This window comes from Natrix helvetica, assembly GCF_964273705.1.
Source record: "Natrix helvetica genome assembly, chromosome: 2".
NCBI classification, from domain to species: Eukaryota; Metazoa; Chordata; class Lepidosauria; order Squamata; family Natricidae; genus Natrix; species Natrix helvetica.
Window position 1 is genome coordinate 11,267,867 of NC_138552.1, and position 17,508 is coordinate 11,285,374.

Consider the following 17,508-nt stretch of genomic DNA (forward strand, 5'->3'; position numbering starts at 1 on the left):
CAAGTTTGGACACCCCTGCGTTAACGTGTCTTGGTGAACACAACCAGCCCTTTGGCGTTTGCACCAGGCTTATTTAGCAGCGGGGAGATTCATCGTTTTCCTGGCGGGCCTGCTACTAGGAACTCTTCGGTACCTCCCTTTTTGTGCTGCAGCTATTATAGCAAGCTGGCGGTAGCCTCCTTAGGCAAAATAATGGCGATGGGAGGGGCGGTGAAGTTACAGTAAGGGGTTGGTTTTCAGGAAATAGCAAGTTACGAGGACGTCATGTGATAAACTGGCGGAGAGTCCCAGAAAAGTTCCTCGCGCGAGCCACAACTGCGTCTCGTTACTTTCTCGGTCCGGGGAAGGAGCTGCTGCGTTTCTAATTTTCCCCTTTTCTCTCTTTTTTTTTCCCTTGGAAAAGCGTCCGAAGAGCAAAGATGGATTTTGGGGTGATTGTTTCCAAGAGCGTGCTGCTGTTTATCAGTTTACTCTTCTGGGTAAGTCCCTGGGAAAGCTTCCATCCTTCTACTCAAAACCTTCCTCTGCAATGAACATCCTCAACCCCCCCCCCGGCACCCCCAAAAATTTTAACCTTAAACCAGGGGTCCCCAACCTTTTTTTTTTTTTGGCCATGCCCCACCTAAGCATCTCCAAAATCCTGATCCAACTTAGAATTCTTTCTTTACTCAAAAAGTGAACTCTGCTCACACGGAGGAAGCCTAAAAGGCCGTTAACTTGGTTTAAACAAGGTTGAGATTGCCCCCATTAAAGATCAAATCCCCCCCTATGGGGCCTGGACCCCACTTTGGGGACCACTGCTTAAACTGTCTACCGTGGACCTCGCCCCATTCATAAGAGGTCTGTAAGGGGGGCTTACAAAAGCGCATCAGCCTACCGTCCCTGTCCTACTGTTCCCATTTATTTGTACTAATTTCTTATGTATATGCTTATACCTGCTTATACTTACATGTTTATATGTTATATTCATACTTGTTTTCTCATACATGCTTGATAAATCAAATAAATTAATAAAATAAAACCGGGCGGAGGATGGTTGGGGCTACTAATCAACCACCAGCTGTATTTTGCAAGGAAAACTGAACAGGATGGTAGCTAGAAAGAAGGGAAGATGGACGCCTAAATTTTTCTCAGAATTAGAATTTTTTTTCTGCCGAGTTGAACTCCGGGGTTAACCTCAAAAGGTGGTTATGCACTGGCTTGGTTTATACGGTTTTTATTCTGAACATTATTATATATTGCTATACAATACAATAGCAGAGTTGGAAGGGACCATGGAGGTCTTCTAGTCCAACCCCCTGCCTAGGCAGGAAACCCTATACCGTTTCAGACAAATGGCTATCCAACATCTTCTTAAAGACTTCCAGTGTTGGGGCATTCACAACTTCTGGAGGCAAGGTGTTCCACTGCTTAATTGTTCTAACTGTCAGGAAGTTTCTCCTCAGTTCTAAGTTGCTTCTCTCCTTGATTAGTTTCCACCCATTGCTTCTTGTTCTACCCTCAAGTGCCTTGGAGAATAGTTTGACTCCCTCTTCTTTGTGGCAACCCCTGAGATATTGGAACACTGCTATCATGTCTCCCCTAGTCCTTCTTTCTATTAAACTAGACATACCCAGTTCCTGCAATCGTTCTTCATATGTTTTTGCTAACTTTGAATGTGATTCTGGCTTGGTATATTGTTTGAGAACGTCCATTAGGGCTTGTTAACCATAGTTTGTTGTAGTTTGTGTAAACCCAGTTCCAGGGTTAAATTATAATCTAGTGCAATTGTGTAAACGTAGTTTTTAGATGCAGTCCGACAGCTCTGCGATATCAACTAATTTTTGGCTTTTTTTTCCTATTGCAACTGGAATCATTTAGGGTGAGATATAATCATTAAGAAGTTGAAATATTTGTGATGCCTTCCTTACTTTTCAGAAGTAAGACACATTTTGTTTAAGATTTCTTCCAAAAGAACCAAGTTACCTGGTGATAGGCTCCTAAAGTCCTTGGTTCTTCTGCTGATCCTTACCAGCAATATTTAGATGGAATAATCTTTTTTGCCTGAAATCAAGGATTGCTTCTCCATTCAGAAAAGGTAGTAGCAGACTGAGTGAAGAGAGTTCTAGTTCCAGAGTAAGACCCACTAAAGCATTGTTTAGTAGTGTAGGAAGTTAGCACCCACCCCTCTCCTAGAAAAATAAAATATTTTAGGAAATATTAAAGGGCAGAATTCCCCCCCCCCCTAAAAAGAGAAGTAAAAACTGAGCCCCTCCACCTTTGTTAATGGGCCATTAAGGTCTGGGTCAGTCTATTCTACATAACAAAGATCTACCCCACTCCATTGCCCTTCATTGCACCACCCAAAAAGTTTCAACCAAACTTAGCACACAGACAACCTACAAAGGTAGCTATAACATCTTGACAGCAACCAATCAGGGTATTCTTCCTGGGCCCTAGGAAGGTCAAAGCCCAGAGAGAGGGCATAAAACCCAGGGACTTAGCATCTCTTCTCTTTTCACCTAGAGCGCCAAGCCATGTGATCCTGTCCACAATTAAAACCATCTTTTCAAACATCTTTTCCATGTTTCCAGTGTCTTTCTCCCGACTTGGAACTGAACCCAGAAGGACATTTCATTCCAACAATGGCAATTCTAGGAAAGGTGGATTTCAACATCCAAAGTTCCCAGCCAACTCTTAAGATTGGCGGGGCTCACCTGCTAAATTCCCCAGCCAGATTTAAGATAGATGGCTTTTAGTTTCCAGTTCCTAGCCAACTTTATGATAGGTGGACTTCAATTCCCAGAATTCCCCAGCCAGCTTTGCTATAGAATTGAGAAGATTGAAAAAAAAAAAGTACCACATTGTCATTGAGGAATTGAACAGAAATAATCCCAGATTAAATCCTAATTCTTGACCATACTGTACATCACATTGGGTGATTTTGGATTTTTTTTAATTATTTTTTTTTAACAAACAAAAAACAAACAAAACATAAAAACATACAACCTTCAACTGTTTCATATAGCGTGCCGTTTGGTTACAAATTTGTGTGCATCCTTTCCATTATCGCCACTTACAATTATATATCGAATCACAAATTGTCCATTAGGTAAACATAAATACATTATCGTTATATATCAATTGTTCCATTATAATTGTTCTTCCTTCATTTTAAACAAAATATTCTAGGTATTGGATTCATACATATAGCATCATTATACATCAATTGTTCAGCTCCAATTGTTATTCCGTCATTTTGAACAAAATATTCTAGATATTAAAATCATACATACAACATCATTCTATTGCCTCATGTTAGTCTATTTAACAATACTAAACCTTTGTGATATTACATATATTTTGATTTTTGATGCAGGGAGTGTAGATCTCCCAACTAAAAATATACCTCACGGGGATGATGTAGGGATAAAATACAGTGAATACTGCCTAGTGTATGTTTCCTTGAATTCCTGGAGGAGTTGTGATGATAAATCAGTGTCTATCATAAGGAGTAAACCATATAAGGTCGTACAGCAGAATTGTGGAAGAAATGACTTTGGGAATGAGGAAGAAAAATGACTTTGAGTCAATGGTTTCTCAGAAACTGGGTTTCAAAAAGAAGTCTGGAGAATTGAGTCCTTTCCCACATCCATCCATCCTGTTTTCCCCTTCAAACTGTTATGTGTCTTGGGAATGCATCTTAAATGGATGTTATTGTGAAATAAATGAGATTAGTAATGGTAGCAGATTTATTGAAAATCATCAATGTACAAGTAAGGTGCACACATACGCTAGTCGTTCCTGACCCTAGAGGGCGGTGCTCATTTCCGTTTCAAAGCCGAAGAGGCAACGCTGTCCGAAGACATCTCCGTGGTCATGTGGCCGGCATGACTAAATGGCAAAGGCGCACAGAATGCTGTTATCTTCCCATCAAAGGTGGTTCCTATTTTGGGGGCAAGTAACGGGAGCTCACTCTATTACATGGCGCTAGGGATTCGAACCGTCGAAATGCCGACCTTTTCTGATCGACAAGCTGAGCGCCTTAGCCTTGCCAAATTAACTTCCTCAAATGAGGCAGGAAAAATGAAGAAAGTACCGTATTTTTCGGAGTATAAGACGCACCAAGATTTTGAAGACGCAAATTTTAAAAAAAGTTTTTGCACTCTACAGACTTCCCAAAAACGGCTTGTGTTTGCAAAAACGGGCCCGTTTTTTTGTCAAAAGATCATGCATAGCTTTAGGAGGCTTATAGAGTGTTTCTGGGGGCTGGGGGGGCAAAAACGAGCAAAAAATGGCCTGTTTTTTGCTCATTTTTGCCCTCCCTTGCCCCCAGGAGCACTCTGGAAGCCTCCTAAAGGCTATGCACGGCCGTTTTTGCAAAGAGGGCAGGGTTTCGGGAGGCCAGAAATGCTGTATTCAGTGTATAAGACTCACAGAGATTTTCACCCTCTTTTGAGGGAAAAAGGTGTGTCTTATACTCCGAAAAATACGGTAAGTTATGGGAGTGAAAAACTCAAAATACCATGCAAAGAGGAAATCACAATTTGGGTACCCTTGTTGGATTGCTGATTCATTTCTGCCAAGGCTGCTCACAAATTGTTGACTTTGGCTGGGTTCAGAAAAAGCTAAGCTGGGTTAGACCCACTTACTCTTGGGACTGGAGTTGGAAATCCCAGAACTATTGATTGGAAAGTTGGAAAAAAAATATCAGAAGGCAATGGCAAAGCAAGAAAATTGCGTGTCAGTGTGATCCACAGAAGTCAAGCATAACTCGAAGATGGTTTGACTTTTAAAGGAGAAACAGGATGCACCTGTTGCTGATCTTACTAACAGCTGTCTTCTCACACTGGCTACCCACACCATCTTGCATCATCTTTGACAATAGTGGTGAAAACCACATCTGCTCTCTTAGAACTGCAAGCATTGGGGCTGTTTCTCAGAATCTGGATTCCTGAAAAACCCCAGAGGCTCAGCTCAGCAAAGGGTTGGTTTTCATTTTTGGCAGAAAAAACAAAATGTAGCGTTCTCCATAGAGGAGGAAAAATATTTGCTGAACCTTCGTTAGGGTAAAGGTTCCTCTCACACATATGTGCTAGTCGTTCCCAACTCTAGGGGTCGGTGCTCATCTCCGTTTCAAAGCCAAAGAGCCAGCACTGTCCAAAGACATCTCCATGGTCATGTGGCTGGCATGACTAAATGCCGAAGGCGCACAGAAAGCTGTTGCCTTCCCACCAAAGGTGGTTCCTATTTTTCTACTTGCATTTTTGCATGTTTTCAACTGCTAGGTTGGCAGAAGCTGGGACAAGGAATGGGAGCTCACTCCGTTATGTGGCGCTGGGGATTTGAACCACCGAGCTGCTGACCTTTCTGATTGACAAGCTGAGCGCCTTAGCCTTATGCTGAACCTTATAACCTTTAAAAGTGTGTTAAGGGCCTCAAAACTGAACTTTTGTACAAACATTCACAAAAGGGGTGTTCATGAATTCCTTACAGCTGTATGTCAACTTTGAACAGAACTATTTTTCTGTTCCTCAGTTGCCACACAGAGGGGGAAGGGGGAAAGGAGGTAAGAATGCCTTACTAGACACAACAGAGAGCTTTCTCCTGAGAACCAAGGTCATCCCTACTAGCAAAGGGGAAGGAGTGCCTGGAGAGCCTACCAATTAACCCAATTGGCCAAGGTGACCTGTGACACTTAGGGATGGTGATTATTTCCCAGTTCAATTATACTGTAATGGCAAGAAAGATTTAGAATTGGTTGTCCTTTGAAGCTGTGCTGATATGATGCACTCAGTAAAGATCTTGGAGAAGGAGTCCAGTCTCAAGCGTTCTGATTTGCTTGGGTTCATTAGTCGGACCCTTGACACAGTGCTTCCAAGCCTTTGCAACTATAAGATATCTGGATTTCAACTCCCAGAATTCCCCAGACATGCTTTGCCAATCTCTCTTCTCTAGATTATCATTGCAATTTTGAAAACCATTGTTAATAGGCTTTCTTTTTAATCTTTGGAACCTGACTTTTGTCTGTCAATCATATGTATGAATATATGTATATGTATGTTTTCGTAGATTTTCACGGGTGTAGGTATGCTGGTCTTGTTGTATTCGGGTCTTTTCCCGTGCAAGACTGAGATTGTCTTGGCAACGTTTTGGCGAGGTCTCACTCGCCATCTTCAGGCTGGTGTTTTTAGCTTAAAGCGTGGCCAGAGCTGCCATCTTTCTATAAATCTTGGTCTCTGTGTGTGGAGGGCTGGCTTTGTTTCAGTAAGTGGAATGATCGGTCGTGTGGTTGTATCATGATTGGTAGATTTGTGCTGATTGGTGCTGGCTGTGGGTCCGTTGTTGTTTTGTGTTATAACGACCTGTGTGGTGGGTGGGGCTTGTTTGTTTACCAGGGCTGGTTTCCAGGTGTCTGGTAGGCGGAAGGTATCGTCATGTTTATTCACGTTGTGGGGGTGTTTCTCTATTTCGATAGCTTCCATAATTATTCTCTTATTGAACTATTCAGTTTTGGAGATTAACCTGGTTCCTTCAAAATTAATTTCATGTCCTGTAGATTTAAGGTGCTGGAAAAGGGAGGAAGTTTTTTCTTTTTTTCTGACTGTGTTCTTGTGTTCTGCGATGCGTGCATTTATTCTCCTGTTTGTTTGTCCTTTGTATGTTGCAGGGCAGATTTTGCATGGTATTTTGTAGACTCCTTGGTTTTCTAGCTGGATTTTGTCTTTGGAGTTTCTTAAGATGTTGGCTATTTTTGGGTCAGTGTTGAAGGCTGTCTTGATATTGTGTTTGTGGAGAATTTTGCTGATTTTATCTGTGGTGCCTTTGATGTAAGGGAGGAGGGCGATGCCGTTGTCCTGTTCTGTCTCTTGGTTTTTGTGGGGAGTCTCCCTTTGGATTAGGTTGGTAATTGTTTTTCTTTGGAATCTCCAAAGAGCCCCGCCCACCACCCAAGCCGTTACAACACAAAACAACAACGGACCCACAGCCAGCACCAATCTACCAATCATGATACAACCACACAACCAATTATTCCACTTACTGAAACAAAGCCAGTACTCCACACACCCCTCGCCGAAACATTGCCAAGACAATCTCAATCTTACATGGGAAAAGACCTGAATACAACAAGACCAGCATATTTATATTTATGATAGAACTGACCTATAACTGGTCAATATATATCATTTATTTTCCACTGGTGGCTAAAATAAATCAATAAAAGAAATGGATGGGATTTCCATGAATGAATTCTCTGGAATTGAGGCCAAGGGCACCTTAATTTAACTCTGTACTGGGTTAATAAGGCACACATGCATGGACTATTTTTCATATGACACTGAAAGGAACCTCATATTTGCTGTTGCTTGCCTATATCGGTGTTTCTCAACCTTGCAACTTGCATGGATCTTACTCCCAGAATTCATTCACCGGTCAACTCCCAGAATTCATACTGGCTGGGGAATTCTGGAAGTTGAAGTCCACTCATTTTAGAATTGTTAAGGCTGAGAAAAACAACTCTACGGTGTCAATGAAAGTTTGTGTTCATTAGCAATGGAGGATCTCTCTTACAACATGTGGTTGGGGTGTATAAATGTTCTAAAATTAGGATGGAGTTTTTCTCTTGTTCAATTTTTGTTCAGTGTAGGAAATCCAAATTTAGGGAAGCTGCCCCTCCCTAAGGAACTGGATTTTTCTCTGGGAATTACCTTTTCTGTAACTGGACACCCCTTCAGGGTATTTACAAGTACTATCATGTTCCTTCTTTACTCAAGGATAACTATCCTCCCCTTTCAATTTCCAGCCTGCCCTTGTCCCTCTCATTTCTTTCTTTCAGTGAGTCTGTTCCAGTTTATCTAAGACCTCCTTAAATTATGTAGCTCCAAATAGGACACAGATCAAGGTCAGGGCTGATAATGCAGGACGGAGTACAACCACTACTGTATTTCCATAATTAGGGACACTTCGCTTCTATTCAACGGCCTCTTTGTCGTCTTTTCATTCTTTCTTCCCTGCTGAAAATTCCCCCGCCAGGCTGGCATTACAAAGAAGATCTTGTTTAATCTAGATGCCACTGCAGGGCAGGAAGGGAGAAGGGTTGCTAAAAGGAGGAAGGACCAGATCAGCTCTGAAGGAACAGCCTGCCAGACCTGAAGGTTTGATCTTCCACGCTTGTCTCCGTGGAATGCTTGAATTGTTCATGCTTAAGAGAAAGGTTGAACAGGGCAGAAGCTGTCAGAAATTCCCCTCCTCTGATCTTCACTGTGACTTATGACCTTCTGAAGCAAAGCTTCTGCATTTGACGTTCTGGTGCAAGGAAGATCTTCACAATTGCAGAAGTGTTTCATCTCCAAACCCGATCAGGGTGTGTAAATGGCACAGCCACCCTCTCCATGGCAATGCATCCGGGTGCCAAGATGCCTAAGTTAAAGGAACTAAATGAAGCTGTTCTGCCATTTCCATATCTACTTCTCTTTTGACAAGTTAAATTTAAAACACAGCTGTAAGGTGGAAATTTCCATAAGGGAGGATCACATCCACTCTTGTTAGTTTTTTTACATGGCATTTATGGAAATTTAACAAGGAAAAAACCACCTTAGGTTGGATTGGACCTGCCCCAGTTTCCTAATTGAAATTGCATTTTGAATACATTCTTATGTACATTCCGTAAAGGGAAGGGAAAGGAAAGGAATTGAATTTTAGGAAAGGAATTTTAGGAAATCAATTATCCAACCTAGGCCATTATCCTAGGTTTGGTACTTGTCAGATTTTTTTCAAGGTGTGCATATTCTTAGCCTTTGGGTTTTGTTTTCTTTTATAATGCTACATTTTATTTTCTATTTTGTTTGGTTTTATTGTGCACTGCCCCGAGTCAGACAGTGCCTAGATTGAATAAATTAAATTAAAATTGGATCTAGTCCAGATTTCTTCATTTCAGCAGGCTGTGTTGCAGCTCTCAGAATTCTTGTTTTTCTGTAGATTCATGTTCTAAAAAAAAAAACCCAAACAGATATTATTCAACGTTTAGGTGGATCAGAGTTCTCCAAGTGATACTTCCAAATAATACAAGAGGTATGGCTAATTTATTAGCTTTTTAAAGCTGTTCGTTGAGGGAGAAATATCAGGTGGATGTCACTCGATAATAATGTCAGAATGTGTGATCTACATGTTGCACTCTGAATTTTTATGGCCCAACTGCAAATGTTTTAGACGAAAAGCAGAATTACTTTCAGTCTCTGTAAGTTTAGTGGACATATTGGTGTCATTAGTCAAAAAATAATAATCATCAGAACATGAAATTAAATCCATGGATTCTGTGTAGTTCACATTCAACAGGTTTATATTTAATTTAATGATTTTTAGTGTTCTATTAACTTTTCTCATCCAGAATGTGTTTCTATCGTCTATATCCAGAAATTTTCTTTGGCTAAATGAATTCCTGATGGTTCAATATTCAATACTGAAAGTAAAAGCAGGTGACATATATCAGTAATCTTTTACCTAATAGAAAAGTAAATGGCAAAGTGTTCTTTGTATTAACAGGAATGAAATTGCATCATTGTTTTGGATTTAGGACACTGCTTGGGCAATATTTGAGGTTGAAAATAAAGACTTTAATACAGGTAATCCTCGACTTACAATAGTTCATTTAGTGACCATTCAAAGTTACAACAGCACCGAAAAAAGGGACTTATGACCATTTTTTACACTTGTGACCGTTGTACCATCCCTTTGGTCAAATGATCAAAATTCGGATGATTGACAACTGATTCATATTTGTAACGGTTGCCGTGTCCTGGGGTCACGTGTTCACTTTTGCGACCTCCTGCCAAGCAAAGTCAAATAGGGAAGCAAGATTTACTTAACAACTGTGTCACTAATTTAACTGCAGTGCTTCACTTAACAAATGTGGCAAGAAAAGTCATAAAATGGGGCAAAACTCAACAGATGTCTTACTTAGCAACATAAATTCTGGGCTCAATTGTGATCGTAAGTCAACGTTTACCTATATTGGAGGAAAATTTTAAATCATTGTTTAGACTATTATCACACAATGACGGAGCAAGGCAATAAGTCTAGTATGGTTAGTTCTCAACTTAGGAGAATTTTGGGACCAGAATGGAGGTTTTGTGAGTTGCCCCTGATTTTATGACCGTTTTGCCAAGGTTGTTAAGCCAGTCACTGCAGTGCAGTTGTTAAGTGAATCGGTGCCATTGCAACTTGAAATAGTTGCTAAACAAATGGTTATAAGTTGAGGACTGTCAGTGGAACCAAACCCAGAACAAGATCAACCTCCAGCTTTGTGTGTGTAGACCAGATGGTTGACACACACAGAATTGTCCTGTGCAACAAGTTGTACTGAATTGGAGAAAGTTTAATTGCCTTCCCTAGCGATAATAATAATCCTTGCAGAGGTCAGACAAACCCTTTTATTATATCGGCTGGATTTCACAGCCTTGTCAACTTAAAAGTGTGTGGACTTCCAACACCCATCCAAAGTTGCCAAATTTTAGGAAACTCTGTTTTAGGATCATCACAGCACCACAAGACTAAACCAACTTTGGGTTTGCTCTTGAAGAAACCACAACAGGCAGGATACCCACAGCATCCCAAGGTCAATCTATTTTGTCCCGTCCCCCCTCCCCCAAGAACGGTGCCTTGATTCTCACAAAACATGAAACGAAATTCAAAGAAACCACAGGAGGAGGTTACCCAAATACTTGCACATATCTTTCCGGTTCTGTCAACTAAGTTCAAGAGGGTTAGATTTTCAGGCTTCTTCCAGACACACCACAAGAAGGGTTTGTTTGTTTGTTTATTAGAAGCTGTTCTTGTCCTGATGCTCTGTAGCATATATTTCATAAACTGGGGAGGGGGGGGATAAAATAAAATAATTGCCAACACATTGAAATGGAAGATGATCATTCATACCTGAAGTTATAACTATTCTTGCCGGCAAAGGTCTTCTGGAAATCTCTTAGTCCGCCCAGCTGCAAACCATAGAATAACAGAATAACAGAGTTGGAAGGGACCTTGGAGGTCTTCTAGTCCAACCCCTTGCTCAAGCAGGAAACCCTATCCCCTTTTAGAGAAATGGTTGTCCAATTTCTTCTTTAAAACCTCCACAACATCTAAAGGAAAGCCGTCCCACTGATTGATTGTTTTCACTGTCAGGAAATTTCTCCTTATTTCCAGGTTGCTTCTCTTCTTGATCAGTTTCCATCCATTGCTTCTTGTCCTGATTTCTTGACTCCTTTTTTATGGCAGCCCCTTAGATATAAACATTGCTGTGGTTGGTTGCGCAACCAGCCAGGTGTTTCGACTGGATTTAGCATTTTTATCCACCTATCGAGTCTTTCCCTAAAGGAAAGCTGAGGCCAAATCATAAGCGCAGTCACAATTTTCATCTAGTAACCATTTTGTTTAACCAATTGCCAGTCCCAATTGTGTTTGTGAAAGAAGGGCTACTTGGAAAGAGGCTATTTTATCCACACACACACACACACACACACACACTATTGTGAAACAGAGAAACAGAATGATTAGTAATAAATCATTAGTAGTAAATCAGTTTAATTGGGACCTCTGGGGTGTCATGTTCCAAATGGCAATCACAGGGAAAATATTACATTGGAAACCTGCAGGAAAATGCAGTATGCAGAACAAAATGAAGAGTAGGAAAATAGTTTATCCTGAACAGTAAGGCAACCTGTTGCCCCAGTATTGGAATAAACACTACGAGTAATCCTCAAGTTATGACGGATTGTTTAAAAACAGTTCAAAGTTATGATGGAACCCCCCCCTTCCCCCAAAAAACATGTCCCAATATCTGACCTCACTCCAGTGGTCACACAATCACATTTTGGGCACTTGGCAACCGGTCTGCATTTACAGCCATTTGCAATGTTTTTGCCCCAAACTGGTCACTATCCAATTTCCCGCAAAAAAAAAAAAGCCGTATAGTGAACATTGAGTTTGCTTAACCACCGCGGCGTTTGCTTGTTTATCGACCACAGCATTCACTTAAGGACTGTATTGCTGGCTTTACAACCGCTGTGTTCACTTGACGACCGTTGCCGAAAAGGTCATAAAATTAGACACAGTACACGCGGCGACCTATTTTGACAACTGTTATGATTTACGACCAAAATTGTGGGCTCAGTTATGGTCATAAGCTGCAGGGGTGGGCTTCAAAAATTGCAGCAACGAGTTCGCTGCCCCGTTGCTGGGTGGGCGTGGCCAGGGTGGGTGTGGCCTAGTCGGCCTCCTGCACCATGGCGGGGGGCATTTTTCACCCTCTCCAGGCTCTGGAGCCTTTCCTAGAGCCTCTGAGAAGGGGAGGCCCTCCGGAGGCCAGTAACAAGCCTGAAACCTTGAGTAGGCCTGTTTCCCTCCCTCCCCAAGCCTCTGCGCGGGCCCTGCACTTACCTGGCATGATGAACAGGCCGCGTGGAGATTCCTGGGACAGGTGGGGCGGGGTGGGAGGTAAGGGTGGGTGTGGCCAGCCAGGGTGGCATTTGGGGGTTTGCCGAACTGGGCAGAATCCTACCTAGAGGATCGCCCAAACTCGTGCATGTTTACCCGTAATATGAATTGGCATTAGTTATTTTGCATTTGGAAAGCAATGTGTGGAGGTGTCTTTCCTTTTTCCCCCCCTTAAATATTTCGATTGGGGAGAGGAAGCAACATGCCACAACATCCGGTTAAAAGGGACCTTTTGGTTAAAGCATTGGAATTCTTCTTAATTCTTCTATTTTGTATAACTATTTGATTAAATTGTAGTCCAGCTCAGTTAAATTACATTTTATAATCCTACAAATAGGAACGTTCCCATTTCACAGCAAGAAATATTGAATACGTTTACATAATGAGCTTTTGCAGCTAAATGATTACCGCACAGCAGCACGCTATCCCCATAACGTTTCCGTAATTATAAGAACAGATAGAAGACTTTGTTTGAGGAATCTACATTAATGTAAAAACCGCAGGAAGCTACCCCCTGCTGAAAAATTCTCAATTTATAATAGGAAAAAATGCCTTGTCTTCAACCTGGCGGGTGGCCTGAAGATAACTCTACAGTGCATTGTCTTGTGATAGAAATTGGAAATTGTGAGTAAGCATCTTCAAATGTTTTTTGGTTTGGTTTGGTTTATTTGGATTTATATTTTTTTCCCCAACCCCAGTGGTGGAATACGGCCGGTACGGGCGTACCGGTGTCTGCTGGGATCACCAGGTACTATTTCGGTAGGGTGCTCCGGAGGGGCCGCCCGCCTGTCCGCTCTCCTTACCGCTATTTGAGCCGATCGGGGCATTTGCACATATCCACGGAGCTTACGGCGCCTGCGCGACACTCAGCCGAGCAACTGGAGCGTCATGGGCAGTGGGTATATACGCTCGCGCTGCGCACATGCACATGGTGGGCACCTGGCCCCGTTGAACCGTACCGGTTGCAACGGGTCAGGAACCCACCACTGCCCAGCCCCTTTGCCTCATTGCAAGTGGCAAAGATAGGATTTCTGGGTACTTTTATAGGGCTTCTAAAGCATGAACAACAAAGAGTCCTTGACTTACAACCACACTTGAGCCCCAAATTTATGTCGCTAAGTGAAACATTTGTTAAATGAATTTTGGTCCGTTTTACGACTTTTCTTGCCACATTTCTTAAGTGAATCACAGCCGTTGTTAAGATAATAACACAGTTGTTAAGTGAATCCGGCTTCCCCCTTTCTTCTCAGAAAGTTGCAAAATGGGATCACATGATCCCAGCGCTCTGCAGTCGTCGTAAATGTGAGTCGGTTGCCAATATAAATCACGTGACCATGGGGAATGCCATGAGTGCAAAAAATGATCGTAAGTCACTTTTTTCAGTGCCTTACTTTTCAGTAACTCTGAACCGTCACTAAATGAACTGTTGTAAGTCAAGGATTTACCTGCGTTTGTGAGTATAATAATAAAGGCAAGATAGAAATATGAAATATAGTATTTCAGCCATTGGTTGAAGTCATTCTTACGCCAACATATGCTCAACGATCTCCCTACAGCTGTTACTGTAGTTCTCTTGCGTAAGAATATTGCCTGGATTTTCGCCAGAACACTTGATTAAAAACGTTTTGTTGGAATTGGCTAAATGATAGGCTAAGAGTCCTCCTTTTTCTTGCTTCATCCCTGGGGTTAAACAGGAACAAAGTTTTCTAAACTTGGGGTGATCAAATTTGCCTGCCCTGCTAACCCTTTGTTCTCATTAACCTCTCGATATGAAGATCCCATTTTTAATGTGCCAGAAATGTCGAGTGTACTTGTGTGAAGAACCACAAGGAAACACCTTGAGTTTCTTGGGAGGCCAAAAAAATGAACAAACAGTTCAATTGACCACTTCGCTTGATGTGGTCAAGATGTTTGGACGTCAGTTGCACCAGCCACAAGGACCCTGGGAAAGTCTGCAGGATTGCAACATGTTGGGTAAAGCTTCAGTAGAAAAATGCAGCAAGGTAAAACGCACATGAGTTTTGTCTTTCAGTAACATACACAGGTAATCCTCCAGTTACGAACGTTCATTTAGTGACCATTCAAAGTTACAACAGCACTGAAAAAAAGTGACCTACGACTTTTTTTCACACATATGACTGTTGCAATATTTCCGTGGTCATGTGATTTATATTCAGTTGATTGACAACTGACTCACATTTATGACGGTTGCAGTGTCCCGGAGTCATGTGTTCTCCTTTTGTGACCTTCTGACATGCAAAATCAATGGGGAAGCCAAATTCACTTAACTACTCTGTTACTAATTTAAGAACGGTGGTGATTCACTTAATAAATGTGGCGAGAAAAATCATAAAATGGAGCAAACTCCCCTAACAAATTTCTCCGTTACCAACATAAATTTTGGGCTCAATTGTGGTCATAAGTTGAGGACTACCTGTACAGAGATGTTTTGTTTTCTATCTTGCAACCAAAAATGAGATGATTTAAGTCTCAGTCAAGAATGGTAATGCTCCAGTTGCATTAACACTTCATTTTCTTTGGGACATAGACATCAGTAAAATTCACCAATAGTCAAATCGTAATCACGGGAGCAAGAATTATTCATAATCTTAATCACATCTTTATTTGAATGAACTATAAAGTGAGAGAAATGTGCAAGTTTCAAGCTCAGTATGAGATTCTTCCATCAGGCAAGATTTGATGAAAATTTAGGCTACGGAGAAGAAAAACAGGTATGCTTCCACTTACCAATGCAATTGAGCCCCAAATTCTTGATGCTAAGCGAGACAGCTGTTAATTGAATGTTTCCCCCATTTTACGATCTTTCTCGCCGCAGTTGTTAAGTGAACCACTGCTGTTGTTAAGTTAGTAACACGGTTGTAAAGTGAATCTCACTTCCCCATTGACTTTGCTTGTCAGAAGGTCACATGGCCATGGAGATGCTGCAACGGTTGTAAGTGTGAAAAATGGCCACAGCAGGTTTTTTGCAGTGCCATTGTAACCTTAAATTGTCACTGAATGAACTGTTGTAAGTCAAGGACTACCTGTAAGTGAGCTCAGTCATTAGATCACATCTTTTAGCTGTTGTTTAACAGTACCCGCTCCCTGATTTGGCTTGTGGTCACTCACTCATAGCTCTGGTTAACAGCCATGCTCAAATCACACCACATAGTTGTGGCCAGCTCAGCTGGCGGCAGATTCGGATGAGGAGGAGGTTGGGGAAGAACTTGGGCCAGTTCTGGAGCCTGGGGAAGGCTCAGTGTCGGACACAGAGATAGGGCCAGGGCCGTCTGGCATTTCCCAGTCACCGGAGAGGCAGTACCTTTGGAGTCAGAGATGAGTGAGGAGGAGGAGGAGGAGGAGCTGGAGCCTGTTCCAGATGCACGTATGCACAGAGCAGAGAGGAGAGGTGAACAACGGAGGACAATGAGTCAGTTTGGGAAGCAAAACAAATGTGGATGCTGAATGGCCCCTCCCTGGCTGGGGAATAAATATGAGGAAAGGGGAGTGGTTTGGTTGTCACAGACAACCGTTCACATTTCTAGAAAATTACTCCTTGTGTGTTTCCTGGGACAATTGACTGCCTTGCAAAAACTGAGGTTTGTCTTATTTCTCTAATTTAATTTGCAGCCCTCTGCTGGTTGCTCAGGCCTTGCATTTATCTTAATGAGCTGATAAGGAGTATTGCTTCAGTTACTGTATTTTTCAGAGTATAACACGCACCCTTTTCCATCAAAAAAGAAGCTGAAAATCTGGGTGAATACAGCATTTTTTTGCCTCCCGAACCCCCCCCCCACTTCACCAAGATGGTTGTGCAGAGCCTTTAGGAGGCTTATAGAGTGCTCCAAGGGGCTGGGGAGGGCATAAATCCCCCCCCCCCCCCCCCGGCCCAGGAGCACTCTACAAGCCTCCTAAAGGCTATTCATGCCTTTTTTTGGAAAAAAAAATGGGCCCTTTTTTGGGAGGTCCGCAGAGTGCAAAAACCTTTTTTTAATTTTATTTTGCCTCTTCAAAATCTTGGTGGGTCTTATACTCCGAAAAATACGTTAACTCTTTGCAGGACTCTTGCCTGGACTTTCTGTGGGTGAATGCAGTGAATTCCCAAGGTGTAAATAAAGAGGGGGTTTTCTTTGTGAGGGTTCTGTTTCTTGCTTCTGCAAAGGCCGGGTCAGAACACACACACCGGCACAAATGGGTTCATGGAGACCCAGGGAATCTAACGTAACAAACTTTTACTGGTTGTAGTGCTCTCTTTCTTTCTCTCTCTTATACACACACACACACACACACACACACACACACACACACTCACGCACAAACACACCTACCCCAGAGGTGGGTTGCTCCTAGCTCCCCCCACCCGCCCGATGCTTCTGCACATGCGCAGAAGTGTTGCGTGCACCCAAACCAGTATTACAAATATTGGCAACTCACCACTGACCTAATCCCTAGGTTCGCAGGCACTATCCAGTGGGACTTGGCCACAGGCATGTGTTTATCATGTGTTTACAATCATTTGGGATCGTGTGATTGCCGTTGTGACTTTCCCAGCTTCCAACAAACAGAGTCAATGGGCAGAGGGGAGCTGGATTTTTATTTTATTTCTATTTATTTCTTAGATTTTTAGACCGCCCCTCTCCCAGAAAGGGACTCGGGGCGGTGTACAGTCAATACAAATAAAATCGGTCATAATAATAAAATACATTTAAGATACATTTGGAGGGGGAGATAGGCTGTACTAAGAAATAAATATATTCTAATCCTAAAAACATCCCAATTAAAACCCCAAACCCAATTAAAATAAAATAAATCCCCGGGAGGTAAAACTAAGAAAGTGCCAGGCCAGCTGATTGAAATAGGTGAGTCTTTAACTTTTGCCGGAAGGAACGGAGGTCGGTGGTAGTTCGAATGTCTGGGGGGAGGTCATTCCAGAGGGTTGGGCCCATCACAGAGAAGGATCTACTCCTAGGCGTCGCCCGCTGGCATTGCCTAGCAGACGGCACCAGGAGGAGCCCCTCCCTGTGTGAGCAGATAGGTCGCAGG

At 42.3% G+C, this 17,508-nt stretch overlaps 1 protein-coding gene across 1 annotated transcript in view; it reads left to right on the top strand.

The window, feature by feature from the left end:
• The first annotated feature begins 200 nt into the window (after positions 1-200).
• The window catches only part of LOC309386793 (tetraspanin-36-like), a 37,792-nt gene continuing 20,484 nt past the window's right edge, over positions 201-17,508 (top strand). The window contains exon 1 of the mRNA XM_081942575.1: positions 201-479. Within this exon, the coding sequence (XP_081798701.1) occupies positions 420-479 (60 nt within the window). The 5' untranslated portion in view covers positions 201-419. The remainder of the gene's footprint in view (positions 480-17,508) is intronic.